The 26,722-nt window shown below is 37.2% G+C and overlaps 1 protein-coding gene across 7 annotated transcripts in view; it reads right to left on the reverse strand.

Moving 5' to 3' along the window:
* TLCD4 (TLC domain containing 4) overlaps positions 1–26,722 on the reverse strand; it is a 72,739-nt gene that overhangs the window by 29,643 nt on the left and 16,374 nt on the right. For 4 of the 7 annotated variants that reach the window (XM_012458483.2, XM_012458480.3, XM_012458482.3 and 1 more), the window contains exons 2-5: positions 15,618–15,783; positions 10,870–10,959; positions 8,950–9,008; positions 6,089–6,183 (exon numbers count right to left, since the gene is read on the reverse strand). In XM_012458483.2, coding sequence (XP_012313906.1) covers positions 6,089–6,183; positions 8,950–9,008; positions 10,870–10,959; positions 15,618–15,772 — 399 coding nt within the window. In that variant the 5' untranslated portion in view covers positions 15,773–15,783. The remainder of the gene's footprint in view (positions 1–6,088; positions 6,184–8,949; positions 9,009–10,869; positions 10,960–15,617; positions 15,784–26,722) is intronic. The other 3 variants (XM_012458484.3, XM_021668185.2, XM_012458486.3) reach the window with 1 other exon arrangement.

The following is a 26,722-nucleotide window of genomic DNA, read 5'->3' on the forward strand; positions in this document are numbered from 1 at the left end:
TTCCAATCTAAATATGCATATTTTGAAGGCTTAATTTAAATCCCACCTAGCTCAAAAGCTCTCTTAGAAAATTCAAAGGCATAAATATACATATGAACATTTATGTAAAACTCCAAGAATCTACATCAAGTCCTATCAGCAGTTATCTCTGGAGAATCAGACCTAGAAAACATTCTACTTACTAAGTCCTATGTTTCTACAAACTCAATTTTTTTTTTTTTACTAATACCTATATTCAAAAAAAAATTAACAGAAATTAACACAATGATCTTTCCATTCCTTAAATTACTATAGTATTACTGATTGATCCCTGGATGACATTTTAATTTTTAAATAGCATCTTATATTTAAATCTTAAATCCCTAATTGAAAGCACAGGTTCTATCCTATCGTTATTCCCTACCTCCCACCTGCCTTAGTTCACAACCTCTGTAATACCTGGTTGATCTGGCCAGTAGGGAAAAAACAAAAAAAGGAAAAAAAAAAATCTTAAAAAAAAAAAAAAATCCTGTGAGTTCAATTGGCCAAAAAAAAAAAACCCTCTGTGAGTCACACTGGGGTGTAGAACTGTGCTTCAGTAATCTCGCTTCTATATTTTCTAATCCTGTACACCATCAGTATATCAATGACTCTGGGCTCATTTAATCTAATACACCCATGACAGATAGCATCATATGTGACATATACTTCCATCAGCATACGTGGCCATTAGATAAGATTCCCGTTATATGTAATTCCTCGTTACTTTATCCTTTTCTCTCCTATTCAAGAAAACCTGCTAAAATACAATTGAGATAGATGCTATTAAAGGGGTAAGATTAAATCTTTCTATAATATTTTTAAATAATGACAAATTCTGATACTTTATTGTCGGTAAATTATGGCAAAACTCACAACTGACTTATGGTCAGTGTGGTGTTTCTGCTCTGTCATCTACCGTTAAGGAGCTTTGCATAGACTAAAATCTACATTTGCCATGGCCTCTGCATGACTATGAGGGAAAACAAAACAGGATTTGTCGGATCCCTTCTGAAGCTTAAAAGAAAATTCTCCTTTTGGCAAGTAATTATGGAAGTCTGGATTTTCTTACTATGGGAAATTTTTCTACCAGCTAAGAGTAGCTAAGACCAGAGGTTTAAAAGGTAGAGGGAAAAAAGAACTAAATTATGCACCTACTACTGCTAGTATGGTGCTAAATACTGTTCTACCACCAAAGGCCTGGACAAAGATGGGCACCCTTTCCCTACTACACTACACTATATTACACTACACTACACTACACTACACTACACTACACTACACTACACTATATTACACTACACTACACTACACTACACTACACTACACGACGCTACACTACACTATGACTATATGTTGGTAGGAAATAAGTTCAGGGCCTCCCAGATTGGAATCCTGTGTAAAAATGTGACTGTGTTCTATAGTGGCAATGATGGGGCATTTTTTAATAGGTAATAGACTGAGCCAGAGTCTCAGCACAATGGAAATGTGCTGGGCCAGTCTATTACCTATTAATGGAAGCCCTTTCAGAGTACCATCAACCTAGAATTGAGGTTTGGAAACAAAATATTTACTATATTTAAGAACTATTTGCTTAATTCTAATCATTCAAGGTTTTTGATTATTATAAAACAGAGATGAAGGTTTGAGCTAACACACAGGCTTGGACTATCAAATCAGACTCGTGTGAAACAGTGTTCTTATCTAGCAATAATTAAGCTCTACTAAATGTTACAAAGATAGAGACCATCAAATAATTCAAGTGAAGCAGAGAGAGGTCTGGGACATCAAGGGCCACTGGCAACCCAGGTCTTTCTTTCCTTGCTGTGTGCCTACATGACCTTCTCCAAGGAGCTGTGCCTTATAGATACTGGGTTCTCTTTAGTATAGGTAATCCTTACCCAAGGACACCCTACTAAGGGCATTTTAGAGTTAAAGTTTCTTCTTCCTAACACACATCAGTACTCTATTTATCCTAAGTCCTGTTGACAAGGAGATTAGATTGGGCCATGTGCCTTGTTTTTCTCCCCTTCTGTCCCCCAAAGAAGTGAATGGATTGCCAGGCCAGCTGCTTTCGCCCCTTCCTCCTAGGGTTACTTAAGAACCTGGACATAACTTAGCTTATTGTTAATTCCCCCATTGCCTAGTTGTCTTGCATTGGTACTAAATCAAATCGTTTCAACAAAACAGTTGCATCACAGAATCTCAGAATTAGAATAGAACCTTAAAGACTATTTAATGCAAAGCCCTACCTAAAACTTCTGCTTATTGTATCTACTTTTATATCTATCCAATTAAAGCTATCTTATGGTAGAATTACCACTCTTAAAGGCCGTTCTATTGTTATAATCTTCCAATCACTGAGGATGCCTTTCTTCTATAAAAGAGAAGTCTCCCCTACCTCTCTTTACCACCGCATTGGTCCTAGTCCCAACATCTTAATTAACCTAGAGTAAGTCTACACCCCCTTCCACCACTTAGGAGTCCTTTCACATTTCCAGGAACATTTCAAAGCCATCATGTCCTAGTTCTTCGCATTTCTAGGCTGACATCTCTAGGTCCTTCAGTTGTTTGTTATAAGACAATAGCTACCTAATCTAGTATCTCCTCTCTACAGTTAACTGGCAGCTCTCTTGCAGAAGTTTAGGGACTTTAGATGATGATGGTCCTAGATGTGGTCTGACCAGGCAAACTATGTGTGAGCTGGATATCATGCCTCCCGTAATAGAATCTAAATGTAAAACAGCTTTCTGTTTTAGCAGATGTGATATACTATTGGCATAACTGAGATGCAGTCATCTACCACCTCCAGGTCATTCTTTATCCTTATGCTTTGTTGAACCTAAATGCAAAACTTAATATTTATCACTATTAAGTTCCACCCATTTGCTTCAGTTTACAGTGCCAATATGAAGCCTTTTTAAAAATGTAATACATTGTCCAATATGTTATTAGTTTTCCTACCTTTGTTTCAGTTATCTGATAAGCTTGCTTTAACTTTTTTATTATGGTAAAGTATATATGACATAAGATTTATCCTTTTGACAACTTTTAAATGTACAATTCAGTGGCATTAAGTGCATTCATTTTGTTAAACAACCACCATCACTATCCATCTCCAGAACTTTCCATATTCCCAAATGGAAACTCGGTACCATTAAACGATAATTCCCCATTATCCCTTCTGCCCTGTCCCTGGCAACAACTATCCTATTTCCTGTCTTTATGAATTTGATTATTCTAGTTACCTGATATAAAAAGATTCATATGATATGCTTGTTTTTAAAAATCTACTTAAGAACAAAATATTGACTTGGATGGACATGGCGATCTTCTTGGCTGACATCAATCTTATTGCACACCAAATCTAATCTACAACCTATTTTCTTTTCTGGCATTGAAAGGAAAATAGGATTCAAAAAGCAAACAAGATTAGAGGAAAAAAAGTGAAACAGCTCTGCTAAGGTAATTCCACTACACATATCCGAGAAGACACCCTGTGCCCATAGGGGAACATAAAACAGTAACCACAGGACAAGGAAGGTAGGTAAAGCCAGACTGGAACTCCTACATCAACAATGAGGAAGGCCTTACAGGAGTTTGTTACATTCGGAAATTATGGGAATGGTCACATCAGATATTTTATATTAAAAAGTAAATTTTTAAAAATTTAAATTTTAATTACAAAACAAAAAAACACACATACATGTATGTATATATGTGTGTGTATATAAACACATAACATATATTTTGTTGTAAATATATAACACATATATAGATTAATTTAATTAATATTTAACATGTTTTACTAAATGTAAAATTAGTGGTAAGTAGAAATCACACAGACTTGAGTATCAAATCTTGCTTTTAGTAAGCTATATTAGGTGGCTATTTTTAAATCTACCTAGTTAATTTCTGAAATTTTGTTATCTTTTGAGATATTGCTGTAACAGTTAATATAGTTACCTAAAATTTATTTTTAAGGCTATCTGAATGGAAGAAAAGGAGGAAATAGAGTAGTTGTGTGTAACTGCGAATAGTCAATGCTATTAAAATCTTTTTAAAACAGAAGAGTTTTCTTTAACACTTAATGATAAAAATGTCAGCAGGTCATGGCATTTGTTTTATGGCATTTCTATGGAGAGTTTCCTTTAAACTAAACATAAGGTCAATATTTTTCTAATTCTTGTCTCCTGTTAATTACAACTTTGCTGAATCTAAAATGACAAATCTTTCATTTTTAATACTGCTTCATACATGTCTGCTTGCAAAATGTTTTTAAAATATAGATATTGGGGTAAAGCATTAAACAAGCAACAGAAATTTCACCTTTAAGGCATCACAGTGCACCTAATAACCCTAAATAAATGCACTAAGAACCATTTGAACCAAGTTTTTTTCCTAACTTGCAGCAGAATGATTTAATGCTCAGATTCTAGGGTGGTGTAATAATACAGTGGACTTGGAAATGGAAGCATATTGAGTGACCTTCAAGTTTAAATGTTTTCCAAATATATTCTAACTCATTATCTAAAGGCATGGTTCAGTTGGAGATAGAAGGTGATTCACAAGGAATACACACACACACACAAAAAAACGAAAGCTACCAAAGCAGTCAGAAAGGATGTACAAAGGATGGTAGTTTGTCCTTAAAACTTGGAGAATAAAGTATAAATGTGTTCATTTCTCCTAGAATAAGAGATCAGCTTGTCATGCTTTCCTCGATAATTAGTATCCTGCTCCAGGGGTGAAAGGTGAGTATCAGGGAAAAAATGCTGTAGGATTTGTACCTCTCTCTATAGACAGAAGAAAATTCCTTAAGCTCTAAATTACTCTGCCAGAGAATTTTAAAACTTCAATAAATATAGAGAGATACAAAAATAGCGATCAAGACATTATATAACCTATAATACCTTAAATTCCAAAGAATCTTACTTTGCAACTATTTCTTCAGTAGGGATACATTTTAAACCTACAGGGGACTTGCTTCTATTTGTCACTTAAGTTTTACTTTGTTCTAATAACAAAATCATTTAAGAAAAAAAAAGCTTCCTGCAAATAGCTTAAACAGTTACATAAGTATTAAGTCAAAGCACTTTGCAAATACAAGTTCTCATTGTTACATAAGTGATAAGAATTTCATGACTATTTGCCCCTAAAAATTATAATAATTATTATTTTTGTTAGCCTTACTTAGAATAACAAAATGCACAAAATGACCTGGGAATTCACTGCATGGAGAAAAGTCAATGAGTTACTTATAGTCAATGAGTAACTACTGTTAAGATTGGTAAATAACACGGCAGCTTTAGAGCATCTGTTAACATTCATCATTTCACCTAATTCTTCCTGTTTGGTTTCCCTATGAATAGATTCACCTTAAAAGATAAATTTTATACTATAACAATGGAACATAGAATGACATATCAAAAATGCAACCATCTTTAGGAAAAAAATTGCAGTTGCAATATCTATGTTGAAAAATAACTGATTCTAGAGAAACCTAACAAACATGTAAGGAATATAAAGCTGCTAGTTTATAAATGTATATGTAGAAAATTTTTTAGATATATAATTTAATATGCTTTACTGCCTGAGATCTGTTAGAGGAATCCTCTAATAACCTTGGTCTTGGAATTCTGATAAAGTCCCCACTGCTCCAACCTACTTAAATGTAATTATGGATATACATGTAATTGCACATGAAATTAAACAGAAAAGAAATATTTTCACTAGCTCATCTCCCCGGCTATTAAATCATAAATGCATCTAGAAAGACAGACAACTATCTATAGCTACACAACCCTGAAGGTTTTAAATTAAAATTCAAGGAATTAGGGTCATCTGCCTGTCTCAAAATCTATGAATACAAACAGACACACCAACACAGACACACATAAGTTATTATTTTAGTTAATACACAAGATAGCATATCACAAAAGCAATCCCTGAATGCATCTGGAGAGGGTCATTAAAAACTAAGAATTGTATGTTTAGATTTATGTTCACCCTTACATCACAATTCCCAATCTTGTCTGCTAGTTAGGCTACAGAAAATCCTGAAACTCACCAATATAAAGTAGTATCCATACAGGGCCGCACAATGATGTATTATAAAAAATTTGTCACCAATCACTTTCCAATACAAAATTAAAATGGACAAATCTGTAAGAAAAGTGAGTAAGGTATTACATAAGAAGAAAGTTGCACTGTTTTTCAAGTATATTGAACTCTTTCTCCTGCCAACTCATCACTGTCCACTCTGAGCCCAGAGCACTTCGTTCATGCCTCAGTCAGTCAAATTATCCACTTTGCCACAAAATTTCAGCTCCTATATGCCTTTCTCACCCACTCTCTTGTGGCTCCTCCAGAACAAGGACTAGGTTATGAGCATCTTTATACTCTCAGAATCTAGCACAAGGCCTGGCATATAGGTTGGTGCAAAAGTAATTATGATTTTTGCCATTATTTTTAATGACAAAAACTGCAATTACCTTGTACCAACTTAATTATATGTAATACAATATTTGTTGAAAACATAAATGAATAACTTGCTTCCAGAGTAAAAATAAACAAAAAATAGTATTGAATAGAAATAATTTTAAATAAGCTTAAATGACTGATCTTTGTCACTACAATAATTCAGACAGAGATAAGATGGTCATAGGGAAGGTACAAAATGATCAACTCATTTATAAAACAAATTCTACAAAAAATATTTTAAAAATAAAAAAGAGTGCAACTAAATATTAATTCAAAATAGTGATGCCACCAAGAACTATAACTACTAAAAAGAAAAACAAAGAAAAAGATTCTGAAGTTAAACACTATTACTCAGAAAGTAATTAGTTTACTTTAATAAAATAGAAATTGCTCCATGAGGCAGAACATGGTGGCTCACACCTGTAACCCCAGCACTTTGGAAAGATGAGGTGGGTGGATCACTTGAGGTCAGGAATTCAAGACCAGCCTGGCCAACATGGTAAAACCCTGTCTCCACTTAAAAAAAAAAAAAAAAAAAAAAAGTACAAAAATTAGGTGAGTGTGGTGGCATGGGCCTATAATCCCAGTACTCTGGAGGCTGAGGTAGGAGAATTGCTTGAACCCGAGAGGCAAAGATTGCAGTGAGCTGAGATTGCACCACTGCACTCCAGCCTGGGCAACAGAGCTAGACTCCATCTCAAAAAAAAAAAAAAAAAAAAATTCCTCAATGTTAACACAGCTATTTTTTTTTTAACCAAATAGTTAAACATAAAATGTAGACATGGAAACAAATAGCTATCATGAATGGATATCAGGGGAGGATTCAGGTTTTGTGGGGTCAGAACTTATATGAGGACCTTCTCATTACTAATACAAACCTAGACATGAATATTTAGAAAGAGAAATCATCAAGATTTTCTTTTAGAAAGAAAAAAGAAAACCTTCAAATGTGATTTTAGAGTGAAGAAAACCTGCAAATGTGAAAAATCAAGAAAAGTAATATAACATTATTAGTAATTAACTGCCTGATACATCCTCTCTAAATATATTTATGTACATATTTTGGCTGTATATCTTTTTGTCACCAATTTATAAGATAATGATTTTGTAATACGTTCTACAGAGAGAATTTTAAAAATTTTCATTCAGCTTCATTTAGAAAAGTTTGTTTCAGTTCATAACTCTTGTTTCTAAGTTTTTGGGGATTATTATCTTATCTGAGAAAACCTTAAGTTTCTTTCATACAAGATTTTCTGGGGACTAACTGGGGACTATCGATTCTCTGAATTGATAATACTTTTTAACCAGTGTGTGCGGCATATTATGAGTATTGTGTTGTCCTTGGCAATGACAGCGTTTTGTATCAAATGAGCAAATCTTTTCCCAATGTGTTCACATGATTCACTCTTCTTTTAATTGGTCTAACAAATAACCCAACAGCCTTTTCTTTATCTGATTTATTTGCTTACTCACTTACATATTTAATTAGAGGCAGCTCTCATTCTGTTGCCTAGGCTGGAATGCAGTGGCACAATCTCACTGCAGCCTCTACATCCTGAGCTCAAGCAAGCCTCCCACCTCAGCCTCATAAGTAGTAGCTGAGGCTACGGGCATGCATCACTACACTTGGCTAATTTTTTTAACCAATTGCTGTGTTTTGGTATAATTTAATTTTTTGTTATAATTCACTGCTTGATGGCAGGCAATTTTCTATTAAGTTCATTACTTATCACTTTTATTTCATATGCCATTTTTATTTGTATTTTCTTTCAGTTATTTAACATGTTTAAAAATTATAAAATAGGGTTCCCTATAAAAATGTCCAAATCAGGGATCTGCTGTTTCTCATGTTTTACTGAGACAATCCAAAATGTCTTTTCAAATTCCACTTAAAATAACATATTCTTAACTTCTCCTTTACCTCGTTGTAAAAAAAAAAAAAAAAAAAAAAAAAGGAAACTCCAACCCCATCCAACATGAGGTAAAATAAGAGGGGAATGTGGAGTAGAAAAAGTCCATCCCCTTAACTGACTACAGCTGAAACGGCTTACTTTTGCAAATTTTACCAAAACACAAAACCATGACTACTGGAACACATTTCAAGAACTCTTGCAAGTGAGGGACCCTAAAAGTTAAACTTCGTTAGCGCCACAGTCACTACACTTGAAAGCCTTGTTAGGACAAAAGGGGACCATGTCCTTGCTGATAAAAAATGTCCAGGCCTCAGTTGTTTGAGGCCTCACTCTGTAGCTCTGATCTTAAGTGAGAACCAGAAAGCCATTTCATGAAAAGGCATTTCATGTTCTACCATCATGGCAGGTACTTTTTCCTCTGCATGTGTCCTAAAAGCTATGTCTCAAATAAACCAAAAGCACAGACTATGTATTCTTTCTATAATTCTGTGAGTAGTTTAAAAAGAACTAGGCAATAAAACAACATCTCACATACCAGAAATGAGGTAGCCTGAAGCAATAGCAATATTCACGTTTGCAAGTGATGGATCACCCCTGGAAAAAAAAAAGGGTTCCTTTATTAAGTATATAGGTTATAGATAACTGCTACTTCTTTTTTCTATAGAGATTTAAATATAACGAAATTGCTTTCTATAGATTCTCGAATGGTAAGCTGACATTTTCAAATAACATTGGAAAACACACAATGACAGTTTAACCGAACCGTGACACATCCTGTGCTACTGGTGTTAGGAGAAAGATGCTGTTCCCAGGAAATCTAGTAGCCTTTTTGTCCAAGATGAACGTTTTAATCAAGAGATCTTCTAGAGCCCATGCCTTCCATGAATTTTACTCTGGCACTAAGCTAGTCTCCAAATTTTCCTTGAGGATAAATCTTCAACTCAGAATTCAGACTAGGCTGAAATCTTCTAAAGTATCTCAAGTCAATCCATATTGAGGTCCCCAATATTAGGAACAGACCTCTTGGGGATGACTAATAGTACCCAGTGCATTTTCCAAACTTAAGTTTTTAGTACTATTCCCAGAATCCCTAAATCCAGGGCACAGCATAGCATCTGTTTCGTTTTAAATTGGGAGGTCATCCTTCATACCACCAGTGGCATTTATAATGGATTTAGAGTATACCTAAGGACCAGCTACAATGTATTAAGTTACCTAAGAAGTGTCTCCTATCAATTCTGGATCCTATTCTAAATCTATCAATGCACAAAGTATTGTTTTAACTATGATAATGCTTCTAACCACATGGTTTCCATAATTTCTTACAAATATTAGCTAAAAGTTTTACTAAAATAATTTTACCAGGCTGGGCACAGTGGCTCACGCCTGTAATCCCAGCACTTTGGGAGGCCGAGGTGGGCAGATCACGAGGTCAAGTGATCAAGACCATCCTGACCAACATGGTGAAGCCCTGTCTCTACTAAAAAATACAAAAATTAGCTGGGCATGGTGGCGCATGCCTGTAGTCCCAACTACTCGGGAGCAGGAGAATTGCTTGAATCCGGGAGGCGAAGGTTGCAGTGAGCCAAGATCGCACCACTGCACTCCAGCCTGGCGCCTGGCAACAGAGCAAGACTCTGTCTCAAAAATAAATAAATAGATAAAACGAAAAACAGCATCCCAATGAAAATATATCAATACTGATATAATTCTTATGGGAATAATTTTATATTTTTGAATTTAAAAAGTCCTTGCAGTCAAATGGTGGTGGTCAAAAGACCAGGCTAAATCACCCTACATCCCCAAGCCCACAACCACCACATCTCAATGCAGTGCTTCTTCAAACATGCCTCCTCTCTCAAACTAAGCTGAACTAAGTCTTCTCATATAACACCAGGAAACAGTTTGCAAAATGTCTGCCATTGGAATGACATTTAAGCTTTTCGAACCATCTTACATGTTATTCTATTACTGCTGAACATAGTTATTATTAGTGCATGTGCTTCAAATCTTGTGGTACTAAATTCCTCTCACATGGCCATCTGTAACTCTCATCTCTTTGATATGAAACAACGAGTCAAACATAAATTGGAGGCAAAAAAGTCTTAAGTAGACATTATCCAAGTTGACTATCCTATCTCAATAATTTATTTTTCTTCAGAACTGTGATTACAATAACTTTGCTTTACTCATTAACACAGTAAATATGTTTAAATTATCATCATATTCTCCTTGCTTGGGATAACAATTGCCACACTGAGGCAAAATGGCCTTCATTTGTATTCAAATCTAAAATAAATCATTTAAATGCACTTTGCTGAAATGTCTGAATACAAGCATTTTAATAACGCATACGCCATCGATGTTTTCTGTTTTAAAGTAAGTGATGTTCTTATAAATAATTAATATCAAAACATAAATCAAATTGGCAATCTTAGAAAAAGAAACGGCTTACCAAAGTGGATCAGCTTTAGTAGGCTCATCGAATAAGAAAATGTACAGGCCAAAAATACCAACCACCAAAGAATGGCATGAGGATACTACCCTGAAAGGAAACACAAAGATTTTACCTGCTTTGCAATAAAATTTAACTAATTCTGACAAGACATAGAACATTCTGAACAAGTTACACCTTGAAGCATTTATATACCGGAGTGGAGTATAATGGAGAGTATAATGCAAAATTGCCATTTAGAAAATCAAGGGCCACAGCTTTACTTTGGAATAAAGAAGGAGGAAGATCCCGAGGCCTACAATTTCCTGCTGGAGAACAGGTGAATCACTTCTTGGTTAAAAATTCTAAGACAGATAGATGCATACATGATGGTGCAGCTGACAGACTTCTGTGCGGACAGACGGCAACTGGCAAGGCCACTACCCTGTACCCTGCTCCAAGCTCCAGCCCCAACGGCATCAATGCAGGATAAGTTTCCTGATCCAATCAGCTTCCAATCTACTGACCTTAACAAACTCCATATCCTTAAAACAATTCAAATGGATCATAATATGAAGATTTATTTCTTGGGAGACTTCAGTTTTTAAAGTACATTGACATGCACTATTGTACTTGATTCTTGTAACAAATTTGTAAGAAAGCGAGGGTAGCTATTATTAGTGCCTCTTTATCATTATTATGAAAGCACTTCTAAATAGAGAAATTGAGGACCATGAATTTATACAAAAAATTTGTTTTTAAAAGAAACACCCAAGTAAAAGCACAACGTTCTCAAGATCCACGTCACATCAAGTTTTCTCTTAAAGAAGGAATAAGTTTAACATAAAAACCATCAGTTTCTATGAATGTATCTTGTTAATAAATTTAATGACGTAACCAATTCTCAAGCTCTATATTATATTACTTATAGAACTATATTCAGGAAACTGTATTTATCCATACAATGAAGTTTTTTTACCCAACAATTTCAGATTTCTCACATCTTTATAAAGAAGTTCACAAGTAATGAAGCTTCTTTTCTCTTCATTAGGATAAAAGATGAGAGGAACAGCAAAGTTTTCTCTCTAAAAATTACTGATGTGCAATAAATTTTTCTCTACAATATGACCCCAAATCTTTAAAAGTAAGTAAACTATATCAACTAATATTAGGCTTGGTATCAGAAAATTTCATTGTAACTTGAAAAACCAATATACTTGACCTAATAGATGATGTGTTACAAAATAGATCTATCATGATAAATCAAGCCATATTTTAAATATGGAAAGATTCTCACTAATTTAAAGGCATTGACCAAGCATCATTTATAATACCTAAGAATCATTTTGAAATGTGAATAATTAAGAAATCCAATTTATCTGATTTACAAGTCTATAATTTTCATGTCAAGCACTCCGGTATTCCGTTTGAGCACAGGATAATAATGTAAATTTCTTGGCCGAACGTGGTGGCTCACGCCTATAATCCCAGCACTTTGGGAGGCCAAGGCAGGTAGGTCATTTGAGGTCAGGAGTTTGAGACCAGTCTAGCCAACAAAGTGAAATTCCATCTCTACCAAAAATACAAAAATCAGCTGGATGTGGTGGTACACGCCTGTAATCCCAGCTACTTGGGACGCTGAGGCACAAGAATTGCTTGAACTTGGGAGGGAGGGGCTTCAGTGAGCAAAGATCACATCACTGTACTTCAGCCTGGGCAACAAGAGCGAGACTCTGTCTCAAAAAAAAAAAAAAGTTAAGTTCCTTGATATCAAACAAAACACTCCATCTAAATGATCATACAGCCAGCTCTCTATTGTTATTCAAAAGTTCTATAAAAGAAAAAATATATAACCTCTCTCACTAACTTGTTTTACTGTTTCGTAACCATAGTCAGAAAGCTCCCTTTTAAAAAAAACCTAACTTTTAATTTCTGACACCCAGGCCTCAGATTCACTTCTCTTTTGAGAAGTTATATGGTAAATGAAAAGCATTCTAAGCCATTAGCTGATGGAAATGGTATATAACTCAGGATAGAAAAGTTAAATGTTACTTGGTCCAGTAAAAACTTCTACATTTGTAGAGGTCCAAATACCTCCCTCTACAATCCAGAGGAAAAACAAATACCCTGTTCTCACTCATACACTATCCGTATTAAAATTCTAAACTATATTTTCAGAAACTTCTGTTAAAAAAAATTTAATTTTATTATTTAAGATCAGATTTCTAGCAAATGAAAAATTAGAGTCCTTAGTATCTAAAAAGAAATTCCAAGATGCTACCCAAGATAAAATATTTCCATTTTTTTCAAAAAGGTTAGAAATGTTTGCACACATAAAGAGACAACACGCTAAAGAAATGATTAACGACCATTTATTTTAAAAGAGCAATTTTAAGTTACTGATTTAATCACAAGTAGTGTAAATAATGCCAACAGAAATTATATAGCTCAGTCAAAAAGAGTTCAATTTTAGAGAAAGATTAAAAAATTAGTAGTATTTCAACACAATAAGACTTTTGATGTGATAGGTAAGAAGCTGGATATAAATAATTAAGAAATTTTTTTATTTTATAAGATCTAACACCTGTAAGCATATACGTTTTCAGAAAAAGTTGCAAGTAAGCACAGAAATTTCTCACTTTTAATCACACTGCTGTCTCTCAAGTGAGCACTTCCAGTAGTTGGTTTTCCTCCAGGTCTTTGTATACTAGATGGCTCAGACCACTCATTGTTCAGAGACTCTTTCCTGATTACTAGAAAGAATTATGTGTGTTTATCTGTACTTTGCAAACTGGAGGCTGCTTTCTAAGACATTTATACATACTTCACACAAAATATAGCCTCCTTTTCCTACTTCGGACTCCACCTCACAGCTTAAGTCCTATGTAAACAAAGCTGGAGTGAGTAGCAGGAGCAACCTTCAGAGAAAGAGAAAACACCATTGAATACCTAAATGAATTTTATATAATCCCAGACTCCTTTTTCAAATAGAAACTCAGTTTCCCAAATGGTATTTTCCGTATCATAGAATGGCAGTGGTAAGACTAGATAACACGAAATATTTTTCCAATTTCATTTCATTTCCATCTTGGCTTCTATCTCTCTGTACCCTCCCTATTTCTTTGACTTGCAGCTACCTAACATTCAAATACCTTTCCCTATCCTAACCACAGTAAAAAGGAAGTGAAAATAGTTCAAAATTTAATCAGAGAATTTATGTACCCCCTTCTCCTTGCTACCATTCCATCTATCTTCATACATTAGAAAAGATTTTTTAAAGTAATGGTATCTCTAGTATAACACATTTGAACAATATTTTTGTGCTAGTCTTCAGACAAAATAATCATACTGCTTTTTTTTGAAAATATGTGAAGAAATAATTTTTGCTTTCTGGCTGAAAAGAACTTTGGCATGTATGAACCTGATATATCATTGTAAAGTGCAAAAGAAAACAACTAGAGTCTTCTTAAATTCACAGTCTGAGTTATAAAAGTAGATGCCTGCAAACCAATTTGGTTCAAAAAGAGGGAATTTCAAGTCAAATATAACCATTCTCAAATAAATATTCAGACACTAACAATTTCTTGAATTTTAAAAGGAAATTTCAATGAAAAATAATTATAGCAAACTTTAGAGACTTGCATTTTATGGTTAGTATTAACTTCAACTAAATAGCAACAACAAAAAATATGGCCACAGCTCCTCCAACTCACCGAAGTTTACAAATGCGCAGCAATGTCTGGGCACATAAAATGCTCTAAAGCAAGTGAAGCCGTCATCTGAGCCATTTTGTGTTGGAAATCTTGTGAGATTAATGAGTCGTACACACACAAAAATATTGCAACCAACTTTTTAAAACTCTGGCAGAGTGTGGTGACTCATGCCTGTAATCCCAGCACTTTGGGAGGGCAAGGTGGGTGGATAACCAGAGGTCAGGAGTTCGAGACCAGCCTGGCCAACATAGTGAAACCCTGACTCTACCTAAAATACAAAAATTAGCTGGGCATGATGGTGCATGCCTGTTGTCCTAGCAACTCAGAAGGCTGAGGCAAGAGAATCACTTGAACCCGTGAGGTGGAGGCTGCAGTGAGCCGAGATTGCGCCACTGCACTCCAGCCTGAGTGACAGGGCAAGACTCTGTTTCAAAAAAACATAAAATAAAAATAAAAAATAAAACTCCAGCAGATTTCTGTATGAATAGATGTCTAATTCTTTCTCCATTTACTTTTTCTGTTTTAAAAGAAATCTAAAAAGCAATTTTTACTTTAAAATTATGTAACAAAATAAATGCTGGAGGGATCTAAATTATAATGCAAAGTTCATGAAAAGATTCATATGTACTGACTGCACACTTCGGTCTCTGGTGTGTAGAGTTTAACTGCTCCAGGCCTGCGCCAATGCTATATGGTATAAGCTACTCGAAAGTACAACTAACTTTTTCTTCCATCATCACTTTCAAAGATGTCTGTTATGAATATTCCAAAGAACACAAAAGTGCTAGTACTCATCCACAGTCAGCTGGAGTCTACTTCATCTTCACACACTTCCCCAGAAACTTAAATACATTTCTCCTAACATCTTTCAATATAGAATTCTTAAACTAGTTTGTATGAGGTCATCTATTTGTTTTCTCTTTTATTCCTAAGATCAAATAAAAATTTGGCCTTACATTTTATTAGATCCTAAATGAAAGACTTTTTGAAATATTTTAAATAATTTTATCTAATAAACTAGTTTCTTTTCATCAATTACATTTTCATATGCTTTACCTTGAGTTCCATTCAATCTTCTTTTCAAAGCTGAGACTACTGAAACCTGGAGAAACTTTTGCTGAAAACCAGTAACTTACAAAGTAGAAGAGAAGCTGAAAGGTGAAAAAGCTGGTACAAATAATGCTGATGAACAATTTCGTGTTGACATCCATATTTCTTCAACCTGTTAAGATAAATGACAGCTATAAGTTGTCACCTCATGATAAACCTAGAATAAATTCTTTTTAAGAAATATGTCTTGTAATTTTAGCAATTTTCAAAATTTAGAACAAATGTTAAGAATACAAAGAAACTATAAGAATTCTTGGCCTTTTGTATATTTCTTCACCTTTACCATCTGTCATGTATCTTATGTTTGTATTCAGAATAAAAGAAAAAAAATCTATCTTAAAGATCTCAATATTATAGGTGTCATTTATAATTTTAGCATCTTGATAGTCAAAATTATCTAAGTCTCAGAGTTTAACATTAACAGAGAATTTCAAGCACTGTAAGTGAAAAGTATTCTTTTAATAATATTTTAACTAAATTTAGGACAAATCACCTGCTTTATTTTTTATTTTTGTTTTTTGAGACAGTGTTTCACAATTGTTGCACAGGCTGGAGTGCAATGACGCAATCTCAGCTCACCGCAACTTCCGCCTCCCAGGTTCAAGCAATTCTCCTGCCTCAGCCTCCCAATTAGCTGGGATTACAGGCATGCACCACCAAGCCTGGCTAATTTTGTATTTTTAGTAAAGACATGGTTTCTCCATGTTGGTCAGACTGGTCTCAAACTCCCAACCTCAAACTCCCGCCTCAGCCTCCCAAACTGCTGGGATTACAGGCATAAGCCACCACACCCAGCCACATCTGACTTTTTTAATCCCTCAATTTCTCATCTATGAAATGAAAGACTTGGTTAGATAATTTCTAAGAAACAATCAAGCCAAAAATCACAGAACTAACATTGCCTGCAATAACAAAATATAATTACATAATTAAAAAACAAAACAAAATGAATTTTGCAGCAGGACAAACAACATTTAAAACAAAATTAAAATCTTAACACAGTCTTAGAAAAGGGTCATACCACTGTTGAGGCAAGAGAATGGAGTCTTGAAGCAGGGAACCTAAGGCCAATTCATGCTGACTTCCTAAAACTAAATCAAAGGGAAAACCCAACTTTCCAAACCTAAGTAATAAAAGAACTGGTAGTTACTCCCTTTGCAAACCCCTCCCACTTTTCTGAGTGGCAAATGAAAAACTGAAAGTACTTATGATTGGTTGCTTTCCTCAACCAATCAAATGTTTACATAGGAATGTAACTTTATAACTTCATTTCAGCCTCTGATTGCTTTCTCCAATCAATCTGACCAAGTGCCAGCTAAGTCTTCGTTTGCACACGAGTGTAACTTGTTTTTTTCAAGATAGAGTCTTGCTCTGTCACCCAGGCTGGAGTGCAGTGGTGTGATCTCCGCTCATTGCAACATCCCAGGTTCAAGCAGTTCTCCTGCCTCCGCCTCCCAAGCAACTGGGATTACAGACACGTGCCACCAGGCAGCTAATTTTTGTATTTTTAGTAGAGACTGGGTTTCACTATGTTGGCCAGACAGGTCTGGAACGCCGGAGCTCGTAATCCGCCACACCTGGGCCTCCCTCCCAAACTGCTGGGATTAAGGTATGAACCACCACACCTGGAACAGAAGTGTAACTTTGTAACTTCAGCCTCTGATTGGTTTTCCTCAACCAATCAGTCTGACTGTGGGGCACTACTTCATTTGCATGGGGTGTTCACCAAGTGAGCAATGGGAAACCTCTAGAGGGTATTTAAACCCCAGAAAATTCTGTAACCAGGCTCTTGAGCCCCTATGGTAGGACCCTTTCCCACCCTGTGGAGTGCACTTTCATTTTTTAATGAATCTCTGCTTTCGTTGCTTCTTTCCTTGCTTTATTTGTGCATTTTGTCCAATTCTGTGTTCAAAACGCCAAGAACCTGAATACCCTCCACAGCTAACACTGTCACTGCATAAATGAGAATTTAACTTTAAAAACATGTTCTTCAATCACACATATTCTTGGAGCAAAAGGCCTGAAGGACTTTTTATCCCTTTAAAAAAAAAAAAGATTTTTATAAAAGAGCTTCAGGTCTTAATAGAGTTAGCAGAGAGAATAGTACTACACAGACATGCACACTCAAGGTGAGTTTTCTGTCTCATTGAGCTGAACTTTATTTGGCTCCTAAAAATCTTAGGAACATTCAGACCAAAAAAAAAAAAAAAAAAAAAGGCACTAAAGCATTTGCTCATATCCAGCAAATATAACATTTCTATGGCTCCATCTTTGATAGAGCTGATCCTCCAATGAAAAGGAAATAAATCAATACACATTTCCAGCTGCCTAATGCGAAGAAATAAAGTCACCTACTGAAGTCAAGTCACCAGAGAAAAGGCAAATCATTGACTGCACTAGCAATAACCCCACTTCATTCCCTTCCAACCAGGATATGGTAATAAGAATCAGTCTCCCACAGGGCCCCTTCTGACAGAATTCATATGTCTATAATGAATTCTTCCTCATTCTTTTTGTGTGTCTGTGCTTGATAAAAATATTGATGTTACAATTCTTCTCTATGAGACTCCATTAACTTTATTGCTCCTTCTTATTAATAGCATATGTTTACTGAGTATTAAAATTTTAATTTGTGACCTTTTAGTCTAGGTTTAATATTAACCATATAATACATAAAAGTTTTATATATAAATTAAGCATCACCATAATTTGCTAAGTGGGATGTAAGAAGAATAATGCTTTTCTAAGATTAAAGCAAATAGGAAGCCAGACAGACACAAAGTTGGAAATATATATATATAATCAGTAATCAGAAGAGAATGGAGAATCTAATCTTCAATGTGAGGAGGTTTGCCCTGAAAACTTTTGTATGCTCTCTGCTGGTCCTAAAGCAGTAGGTGGGTATGGGCTGCTCATTTAGTTTTGTTAAAATTAAATGTATACAAGCCATTCATTTCATGAATGCTAAAAGCTGTCATAAAACATTTATATCATACCTTATCCATTTTAATTGTTCATTTAACTAATATATTTAAAAGCACTCAAACAATTCTCCATTAAAAAATGTACTTCATTGCCCCTGCCAAAATCAAGTTTTTAAGTCTTTGTTATACTGGATGAATACTATTATTGTCAACGGAATTATTTTCAGGTAAGACTTTGGGATATATGTTGAGAGTCTCCCTTTGCAAAAATATCTCATTTAAAACTAAATAAAGAGCTCCATATATTCAAGCTGTGACTTCCATTTAAGGCTTGACAGATAGAAGCTAATTAAATTGTCTACTCTCAGCTGTGCCTCTCAGTAAACAGCTGCTTGCTTAATCAGTCATGCCAAATCAAGAACCAATCTAGAGATCTTTACAAATTTCCCCAGAAAACCAAGTCTTCTGGTAGGAAGCAACTGGCCCTGTTCATTCACTTTAGTGCATGAATCAGGCAAGAAAACGGTAAAAAGTGATAAAACCAAAAGATGCTCATTACTAACATATATTAAGGGCCTGCGAGAGTTTGGTGATTATTAAGTATAGGAATATACAGAAAAAGTGGAAAGCCTAAGATCTACTTCATATACCTCTACATGTAGCTAGTAGCTGGCAGAAGGCCAGGATACCAGTTGGCCTAGAGAGGAGCAGTTGAAACAGATATGGGAAATACGGCTGCAACAATTTTCAAGAGTGTCTAGACATGAACTCAAAAATATAATTAGTCCATCTCGATTCATAGGAATTACGGACATCAAAGAAACTTTTCCGGAAACCCGTTGAATGAAACAATGTTTATACTTTTCACTCAAAATGGTTTACATAAACTTTAATTGATGTTGATCTCTTAGAAGGGAAAAACATGAAAAAGTCTGAAGTACAGTCATGCACTGCACAGTGATGTTTCAGTCAATGACAGACCACATACACAATGATGGTCCCATAAGATTAAAATGGAGCTGAAAATTCCTATCACCTAGAGACTCTGTAGCCATCATAACACCATAGCACAACACATTACTCATGTGTTTGTGGTGATGCTGGTGTAAATAAACCTACTGCACTGACGGTCATATAAAAGTCTAGCACATACAATTATGTGCAGTACCTAGTAGTTGATTATGATAATAAATGACTATGTTACTGGCTTATGCATTTACTATACTATACTTTATATCATGATTTTACAGTGTATCCCTTCTATTTATTAAAAAAGAAATACACACATACAATTAACTGTAAAACAGCCCCCGGAAAGTCCTTCAGGAGGTATTCCAGAAGAAGGATTGTTCTCGTAGGAGATGACAGCTCCATGTGTGTTACTGCCCCTGAAGACCTTCCAGTGAAATGAGATGTGGAGGTGGAAGACATAGTGATGGAGTTTCGCTCTTGTTGCCCAGGCTGGAGTGCAATGGCGCAATCTTGGCTCACCACAACCTCCACCTCCCAGGTTCAAGCTATTCTCCTGCCTCAGCCTCCTGAGTAGCTGGGACTACAGGCACGTACCACCATGCCCAGCTAATTTTTATATTTTTAGTAGAGACAGGGTTTCACCATATTGGCCAGGATGGTCTCAATCTCTTGACCCCATGATCCGCCCACCTCGGCCTCCAAAAGTGCTGGGATTACAGGTGTGAGCCACCGTGCCCAGTCGTTTTTATTTAATTTTTTGCAGAGACTGGGTCTCACTATGTTGCCCAGGATGGTCTCAAAGACCTGGCCTCAACTGATCCTCCCACCTCGGCCTCCCAAACCACTGGGATTACAGGTATGAGCCACTGTGCCTAGTCCAATTTCTAATGTTTTATACTATATTTTTAACTGTACCTTTTCCATGTTTAGATACACAAATACTTGCTATTGTATAGCAACTGCCTACAGTATTCAGTACAGTAAATGCTGTACAGGTTTGCAGCCTAGAAGCAACAGGTTATGCCATATGGCCTAGGTGTGTGGTAGGCTATTCCATCTAGGTTTGTGTTAAGTGCACTCTATGATGTTCACACAATAATAAAATTGTGTTAAGGACACAATTCTTAGAATGTACCCCCATCGTTAAGCAGTGCATGACTGTACATGTCTTAACTATCAGCTATGAGAGCCCTTCTCTTCCAGCAGGAGGACTCCCAGAGGCAGAGCCCCAGGAAACAGCACTGCCAGGGCTGATTCAGTCTTCTCATCAAAAAACAGTCTATCCATCTGTCTCTGGTCCACCATGAGCCAGGCACTGTGCTGGTGCTTGGAATACAAAATAGGATGATGTGCTTACAGCCAGTAGGGTTACACAGAAACTGATCCTCACCATACAAAGTGGGAAGTGCAGGATACTAAGGGAATGTTCCCTGCTTTCCAAGGAATAAATACCCAGGAAAGGTGACACATAACAGTGAGGAGGTATCCAAAAGTATTTGAGATGAACCAAGAGGACATCTTCTCTTCCATTGAAATCCTAACAAGATGCTTTGAGGCTGGAGCCCAAAATACTCAGTTCTCCGCCAGGCTCATGACTGTAATTCTGGCACTTTGGGAGGCCCAGGTGGCCCAGGTGGGAAGATCACTTCAGGCCAGGAGTTCAAGACCAGCCTGGACAACATTAATGAGACCCTGTCTCTACAAAAAATAGAAAAATTAGCTGGGTGTGGTAGCACATTCCTGAAGTCCCAACTACTCAGGAAGCAGAGATGGGAGGATCATTTGAGCCCAGGAGATTGAGACTGCAGTGAGCTATGACTGCATACCACAGCACTCCGGCCTGGGCAACTGTGCAAGACCCTGTTTCAGAAAGAGAAGAAAGAAAGGGAGGGAAGGAAAGAAGAAAGTAGAGGAGGAGGGAAAGAAGGAAGGACAGGAGGAGGGAAGGAAGGGAGAAAAGGTCAATTTTAAAGGAAATTGACTTTAAAACAAAAAGTCAATTTTGCCTTTACCCATCAAAACACAATCAAAACACTCTCATTTTCCCCATTTGTGATTCCTTTGTAAATACAGAGATTCCTTAGAGAGTATCTCAAAATCACCAGTGCCACTTCCATGCACATACACAATCCCACTCCTTCATTTTCTGATATAATCACCCAGTGAGAACCACTGCTGTAGTGTTTTGCAGTTAAAATCCTTAAAAAGAAGGGGAAGAGGTCTGTGTGTTTGTCTTTAAGGGCAGCAAAGAAGGCGGAAGCTGGGAAGAATGCCCCACGTACACTTAGAGTTCCTTTTCCCATCTCTGGCAAGCTCCCTTTCCTATTCCCCACATTGATTCCAAATATTCACTGCTCTCAAATCTCTAGTTCTCCCTCTGAAAATAGATGAGGTTTCTTCCCATTTCACAAAGAAAGTGAAGGCTATCAGGCATAAACACCTTTAACTTGGCAATGTTTGCCACCTCCCTCCGACCCCCCACTACCTGAACCTCTTCTCTGCATACTATAGGTTCTGCCTTGCCACACGCCCTGCACCTTCAACAGTGCTTATATTGTGTGCAACTAGATTCCACCACCTGCCGTGCACCAGCCCTGAATGGTCAGCCACCCTCTGGATGGGCTCCATTTGGGCATCCCAGAGGCTCTGCAGGTTCTGCTTGGCCCAAGCTGAACTTAACCTCAACCAGCCCTTCTTCATGGCGCCACACCTCAGTGAATGACATGGACATCCACAACACTGCCCCATCTTCCAACCTGGAACAGTTCAGTCATCCTTGATTCCTTCCTATACCTCACCTCCACAAATAACTGACCAACAAATCCTGGTAGATCAAAGGATACCAAGTGACGGACAGCTTGATTCCAGCAAAGCTCTGAAAGTTTCTTATGAATAATACCAAAAAAAGCGGCTAGATTAACAAAGTTAGTAAACCCCAGAGCTAGCTGAAAAACTAGAAGCAGCATGTAAATCAATGGTCCAAAGCAGAAATGAGAAATATCTGTTGATATTTTATACGGTTTTCTTTTTGGTCCTGTTTTAGTAAATATTTTTTGTAAATATTTGTATGTTTATTTAAGCTGCATATAACACAGAGCTGGGAAAGACAGCTAATACATTAGATTAACAAAAATCAGGTTTTAATATTATCTTTATTAGCTGAAATAATGAATCCCAATCATAAAAGCAAAATATAATAATTTTTTAAAAGGCAATACCAAAGTATAGGACTTGGCACAACAGCCATACACACAAGACCATAGCATTGTAAGTGACAGAAATGAATGAAAGACAACAGTAAAATGAAGATACTAAACACACACACCAAAAAAAAAAAAAAAAAAAAAAAAATTTCAGGCTCATTTATACTCAGATAGTGTGAAAGTACATCCTTTGATCAAGTATCAGTCCCACTCACTCCCATTTAATCATATACCAAAGTACCTTTAAAGTAGGGTAAAGATAGTAATCTTTAGAAATGGTATCATATCACAAAGAGCCAAGAGGCCAAGTAATGCTAGCTTGGGAACAAGATTTCTTAAAAAAAAAAAAAAAAAACAAAAAAAAAACAAAGACTTGAGAGCAGGCCAGGCTCCATGGGTCATGTCTATAATTTCAGCACTTTGGGAAGTCAAGGCCAGTGGATCACCTGAGCCCAAGAATTCAAGACTTCAAGACCAGTCTTTTGCAACATGGTGAAACCCTGTCTCTGCAAAATATACAAAAAGTAACCACGCGTGGTGGTACAGACCTGTAATCCCAGCTACCTGGAGGCTGAGATGAGAGAATCACTTGAGCCCAGGAGGCAGAAGTTGCAGTGAGCCGGGATCACGCCACTGCATTCCAGCCTGGTGACAGAGTGAGACCCTGTCTCAAAAACGAAACAAAACAAACATTCCTTGAACATTTAAAGAAGTGTTGTGGCTGGGCGTGTAGCTCACACCTGTAATCCCAGCACTTTAGGAGGCCAAGGCCAGAGGATCACTTGAGATCAGGAGTTCAAGACCAGCCTGGCCAACATGGTGTAATCCCGTCTCTAGTGAAAATACAAAAATTAGCCAGGCGTGGTGGTACACACCTGTTGTTCCAGCTACTTGGGAGGCTGAGGCACAAGAATCACCTGAACCCAAAAGATGGAGGTTGCAGTGAGCCAAGATTGCGCCACTGCACTCCAGCCTGGGCAATGGAGCAAGACTCTGTCTCAAAAAAAAAAAAAAAAAGTGTACAGAAAAATGAGAGCAGGAACTTACCCCACACCACTCAAATTGGCACAAGTGGGCAGTTTAACTTAAAGAACCACCTTCTAACCCTTTGGAAGTATCCAAGCATCTGTCATGGAAGTGGTAAAAGCAGAGCTGGGAGGGTTGCCTGCAGAAGGCGGGGTTCTAGTCTAACCTTCAGAGGACTCTGGAAACAAGATTTGGGGCCTAGGATTGAACTTAATTTTGGTATTCAGAAAGACAATTTCTTATTCCATTAACTTCTCAACATTCTATCAATAATGTTAAAAATCAAAATCTTACAGGGAAGGAAATGTGAAGTAGATAAACCATGATGGAAAGTACACAGGCCCATCGAAGTCTTGATTTTGAGTCTCAGTTCTACCATTTGCTAGCTGTGTGACCTTGGAAAAATTACTAAACTTGCCTTAACAGAACCTCAGTTTCCTCATCGGTAAGGTAGAGATAACAATAGTACTAACCTGACACGGTTGTAATAGGAAATAAATGATATAATGTTTCTTGGGCACTGAGTACTCTGCATATGGTTTGCACGCAGTCTCTGCTTCTACCATCATCCACCTCCAGCAGCACACAGGACACACAGTCTCTGGGCCTGTTGTCTCTCTAGTCAGGGAAAACAAAATCATGCTATGGCCACCAGGTCCTAGACCCCTAACTCATGCCTGTTTTCATCAGTCAACACTTACAATGTAGGCAGTGCCCACTGCAGAAATCCATCCTCTACCACGTGAGTACCTCTTGTGCTTTGAAGTTCCTTCCCAGCTCATCACCCTCTCCACTTCCCACAACCTTCCACTAGGTCCTTTGGAAATGCTGCTCCACAACCAGAAAGTACTGCCATATCCTTGGTCTCTCCTCTGAGCATTCTGAAGACACCCCTCTTCTCCTGCAACTCTCTCAAGTAGCAGCTGCCTAGCCTCTCATACTTCAGAGTCAAGAAATGGCCCTAGTACCTCTTCCCTCTCAGGCCTTATTCCTCCATTCCCCCACCCACTGCAAACACCCATATTCTTTTTTAGTCCTGCCATTCAGTTACACCACCCTTCTCTTTTCCTGTTATCATATTCTAACTTCCCAATCACTTCTGCTTATTCAAAGACGGCCCTGCCATAATCCTGAATAACTTCCTGCCCATTTGATGGCTCTGCATCTCCTAGACAGCTCAGTCCATTATCTTCACCTGGAATGGCACGTCTTCCATGCCACCTTACCCACCCATGAACCTTTACTCTCCCCTACGCATCATTTTTCTGCCTCCAAAATAACATTTCAAATATCCCCTTTGTTGACCGGGGCCTTCTTTCCTTCAAGCTTGTGCAGTATTACGACATTCTCTGTCTGCTGACCTCTCGGCTTTTTCCCAGCCCATCAGCCCTCGGTACATCCCTCTTTAATCGGCTAACATCCCAACGCCCATCATTTCCACAGCTCTCTAACACTCAAATTCCCTTTCCATTGCCAAGAGCTGGCAAAATCCTAATCCTGGATATGCCCAACTATTTACTCAGCAATGAGTCCGGAACAATCAGAGCTCTGTTGCAGAAAGTCACACACCAGAAGAGATTGAAGCCAGTGTGTGTGAATTACAGAGGGATCAGACAGCCCTCAACACCGCCCTGCACTCCAACCATTTGCCACTCCAAAAACCCTCTCAGAGTTCACAATAAAATTCCCAAATTGTCCTTATTCTTTTCAAAACACCATCCATCTACCCTATTCTCAGGAAATGACCCCCATCCTACTTCGCCAAAAAGTAGAATGTTGGATATGAAAACACTCAATATCCCACACTACCAACTACACAAACTACCTCCACCTGTAACCATCTGTCTTCCCATCTAAGATCAATCTCTCTAAGTTGTGCACTTTAGATCCACCCTTTGTGGCATTCCTGGGAATCTTCTGCTCCACATTATCCTTTACTCGCTCCCTCTCAAATGGCTCTTTCTATTGGTTCTTAAACAGGCTCAAGTTCTCAGAAAAAAACAAAAATCAACAGATTTACCACCTCTTCTTCAATCCTTTTTTCATAGTTTCTCTCTCTTGCTTGAACTTTTACACCTGCGTGTTCTCTCTCTCCACTCCTTTACAAAGTTCTAGAAATATTTGCCTGTATTCTGTCATCATTTATCACCTGACACTCCACCACACTCTACTCTTGTTCCCATCCTCATCACTCTCCTGGAATAGCTATTGCTAAGGTTAGCAATGACTTCCATGTGCAGCTTTCACGTTACCTGACCTCTCTGCAACATCAGATGCTGACCATTTTCTTCTCGAAATGCTTTCTTCCTGTACTTCCATAACGCCACACTTCCTCTACCAACCACTAAATAATAGAGTTCTTTAAGACTCCAGACCATCTTCTCTATCTACTTGTTTCCTATGTAATTTCAACTGTATTTGTGGCTTCAGTTACCACTTAGATGTAGAAAAATCTAAAGTGTAAATTTTCATCCTAGATCTCTCCTCTGAGCTAGTGTATACAGCCTACTGCTACTTGATACTACCACATGGCGTCTCAAAGGCATCTCAGACCAAGCTCATAACCTGACCCCTAAACTTGGTCCTCAGCTAGATTCTTCAACTCAGTGAATGGTTATCACCAATTGTCTTAGTCTGTTTTGTGTTGCTGTAACAGAACATCTGAGACTGCATAATTTATTTTTGTCTGTTTCTACATGGAGTCTCACTTTGTTACCCAGGCTAGAGTGCAATGGTGCAATCTTGGCTCACTGAAACCTCCGCCACCTGGGTTCAAGTGATTCTCATGTCTCAGCCTCCAGCATAGCTGGAATTACAGGTGCATGCCACCACGCCAGGCTAATTTTTTGTATTTTTGGTAGAGATGGGGTTTTGCCATGTTGGCCAGGCTGGTCTCGAACTCCTGGCCTCTAGTGATCCACCCACC

Source organism: Aotus nancymaae, unplaced genomic scaffold (assembly GCF_030222135.1).
Source record: "Aotus nancymaae isolate 86718 unplaced genomic scaffold, 86718_ANA_hifiasm-v0.15.2.pri h1tg000103l, whole genome shotgun sequence".
Classification (NCBI taxonomy): Eukaryota; Metazoa; Chordata; class Mammalia; order Primates; family Aotidae; genus Aotus; species Aotus nancymaae.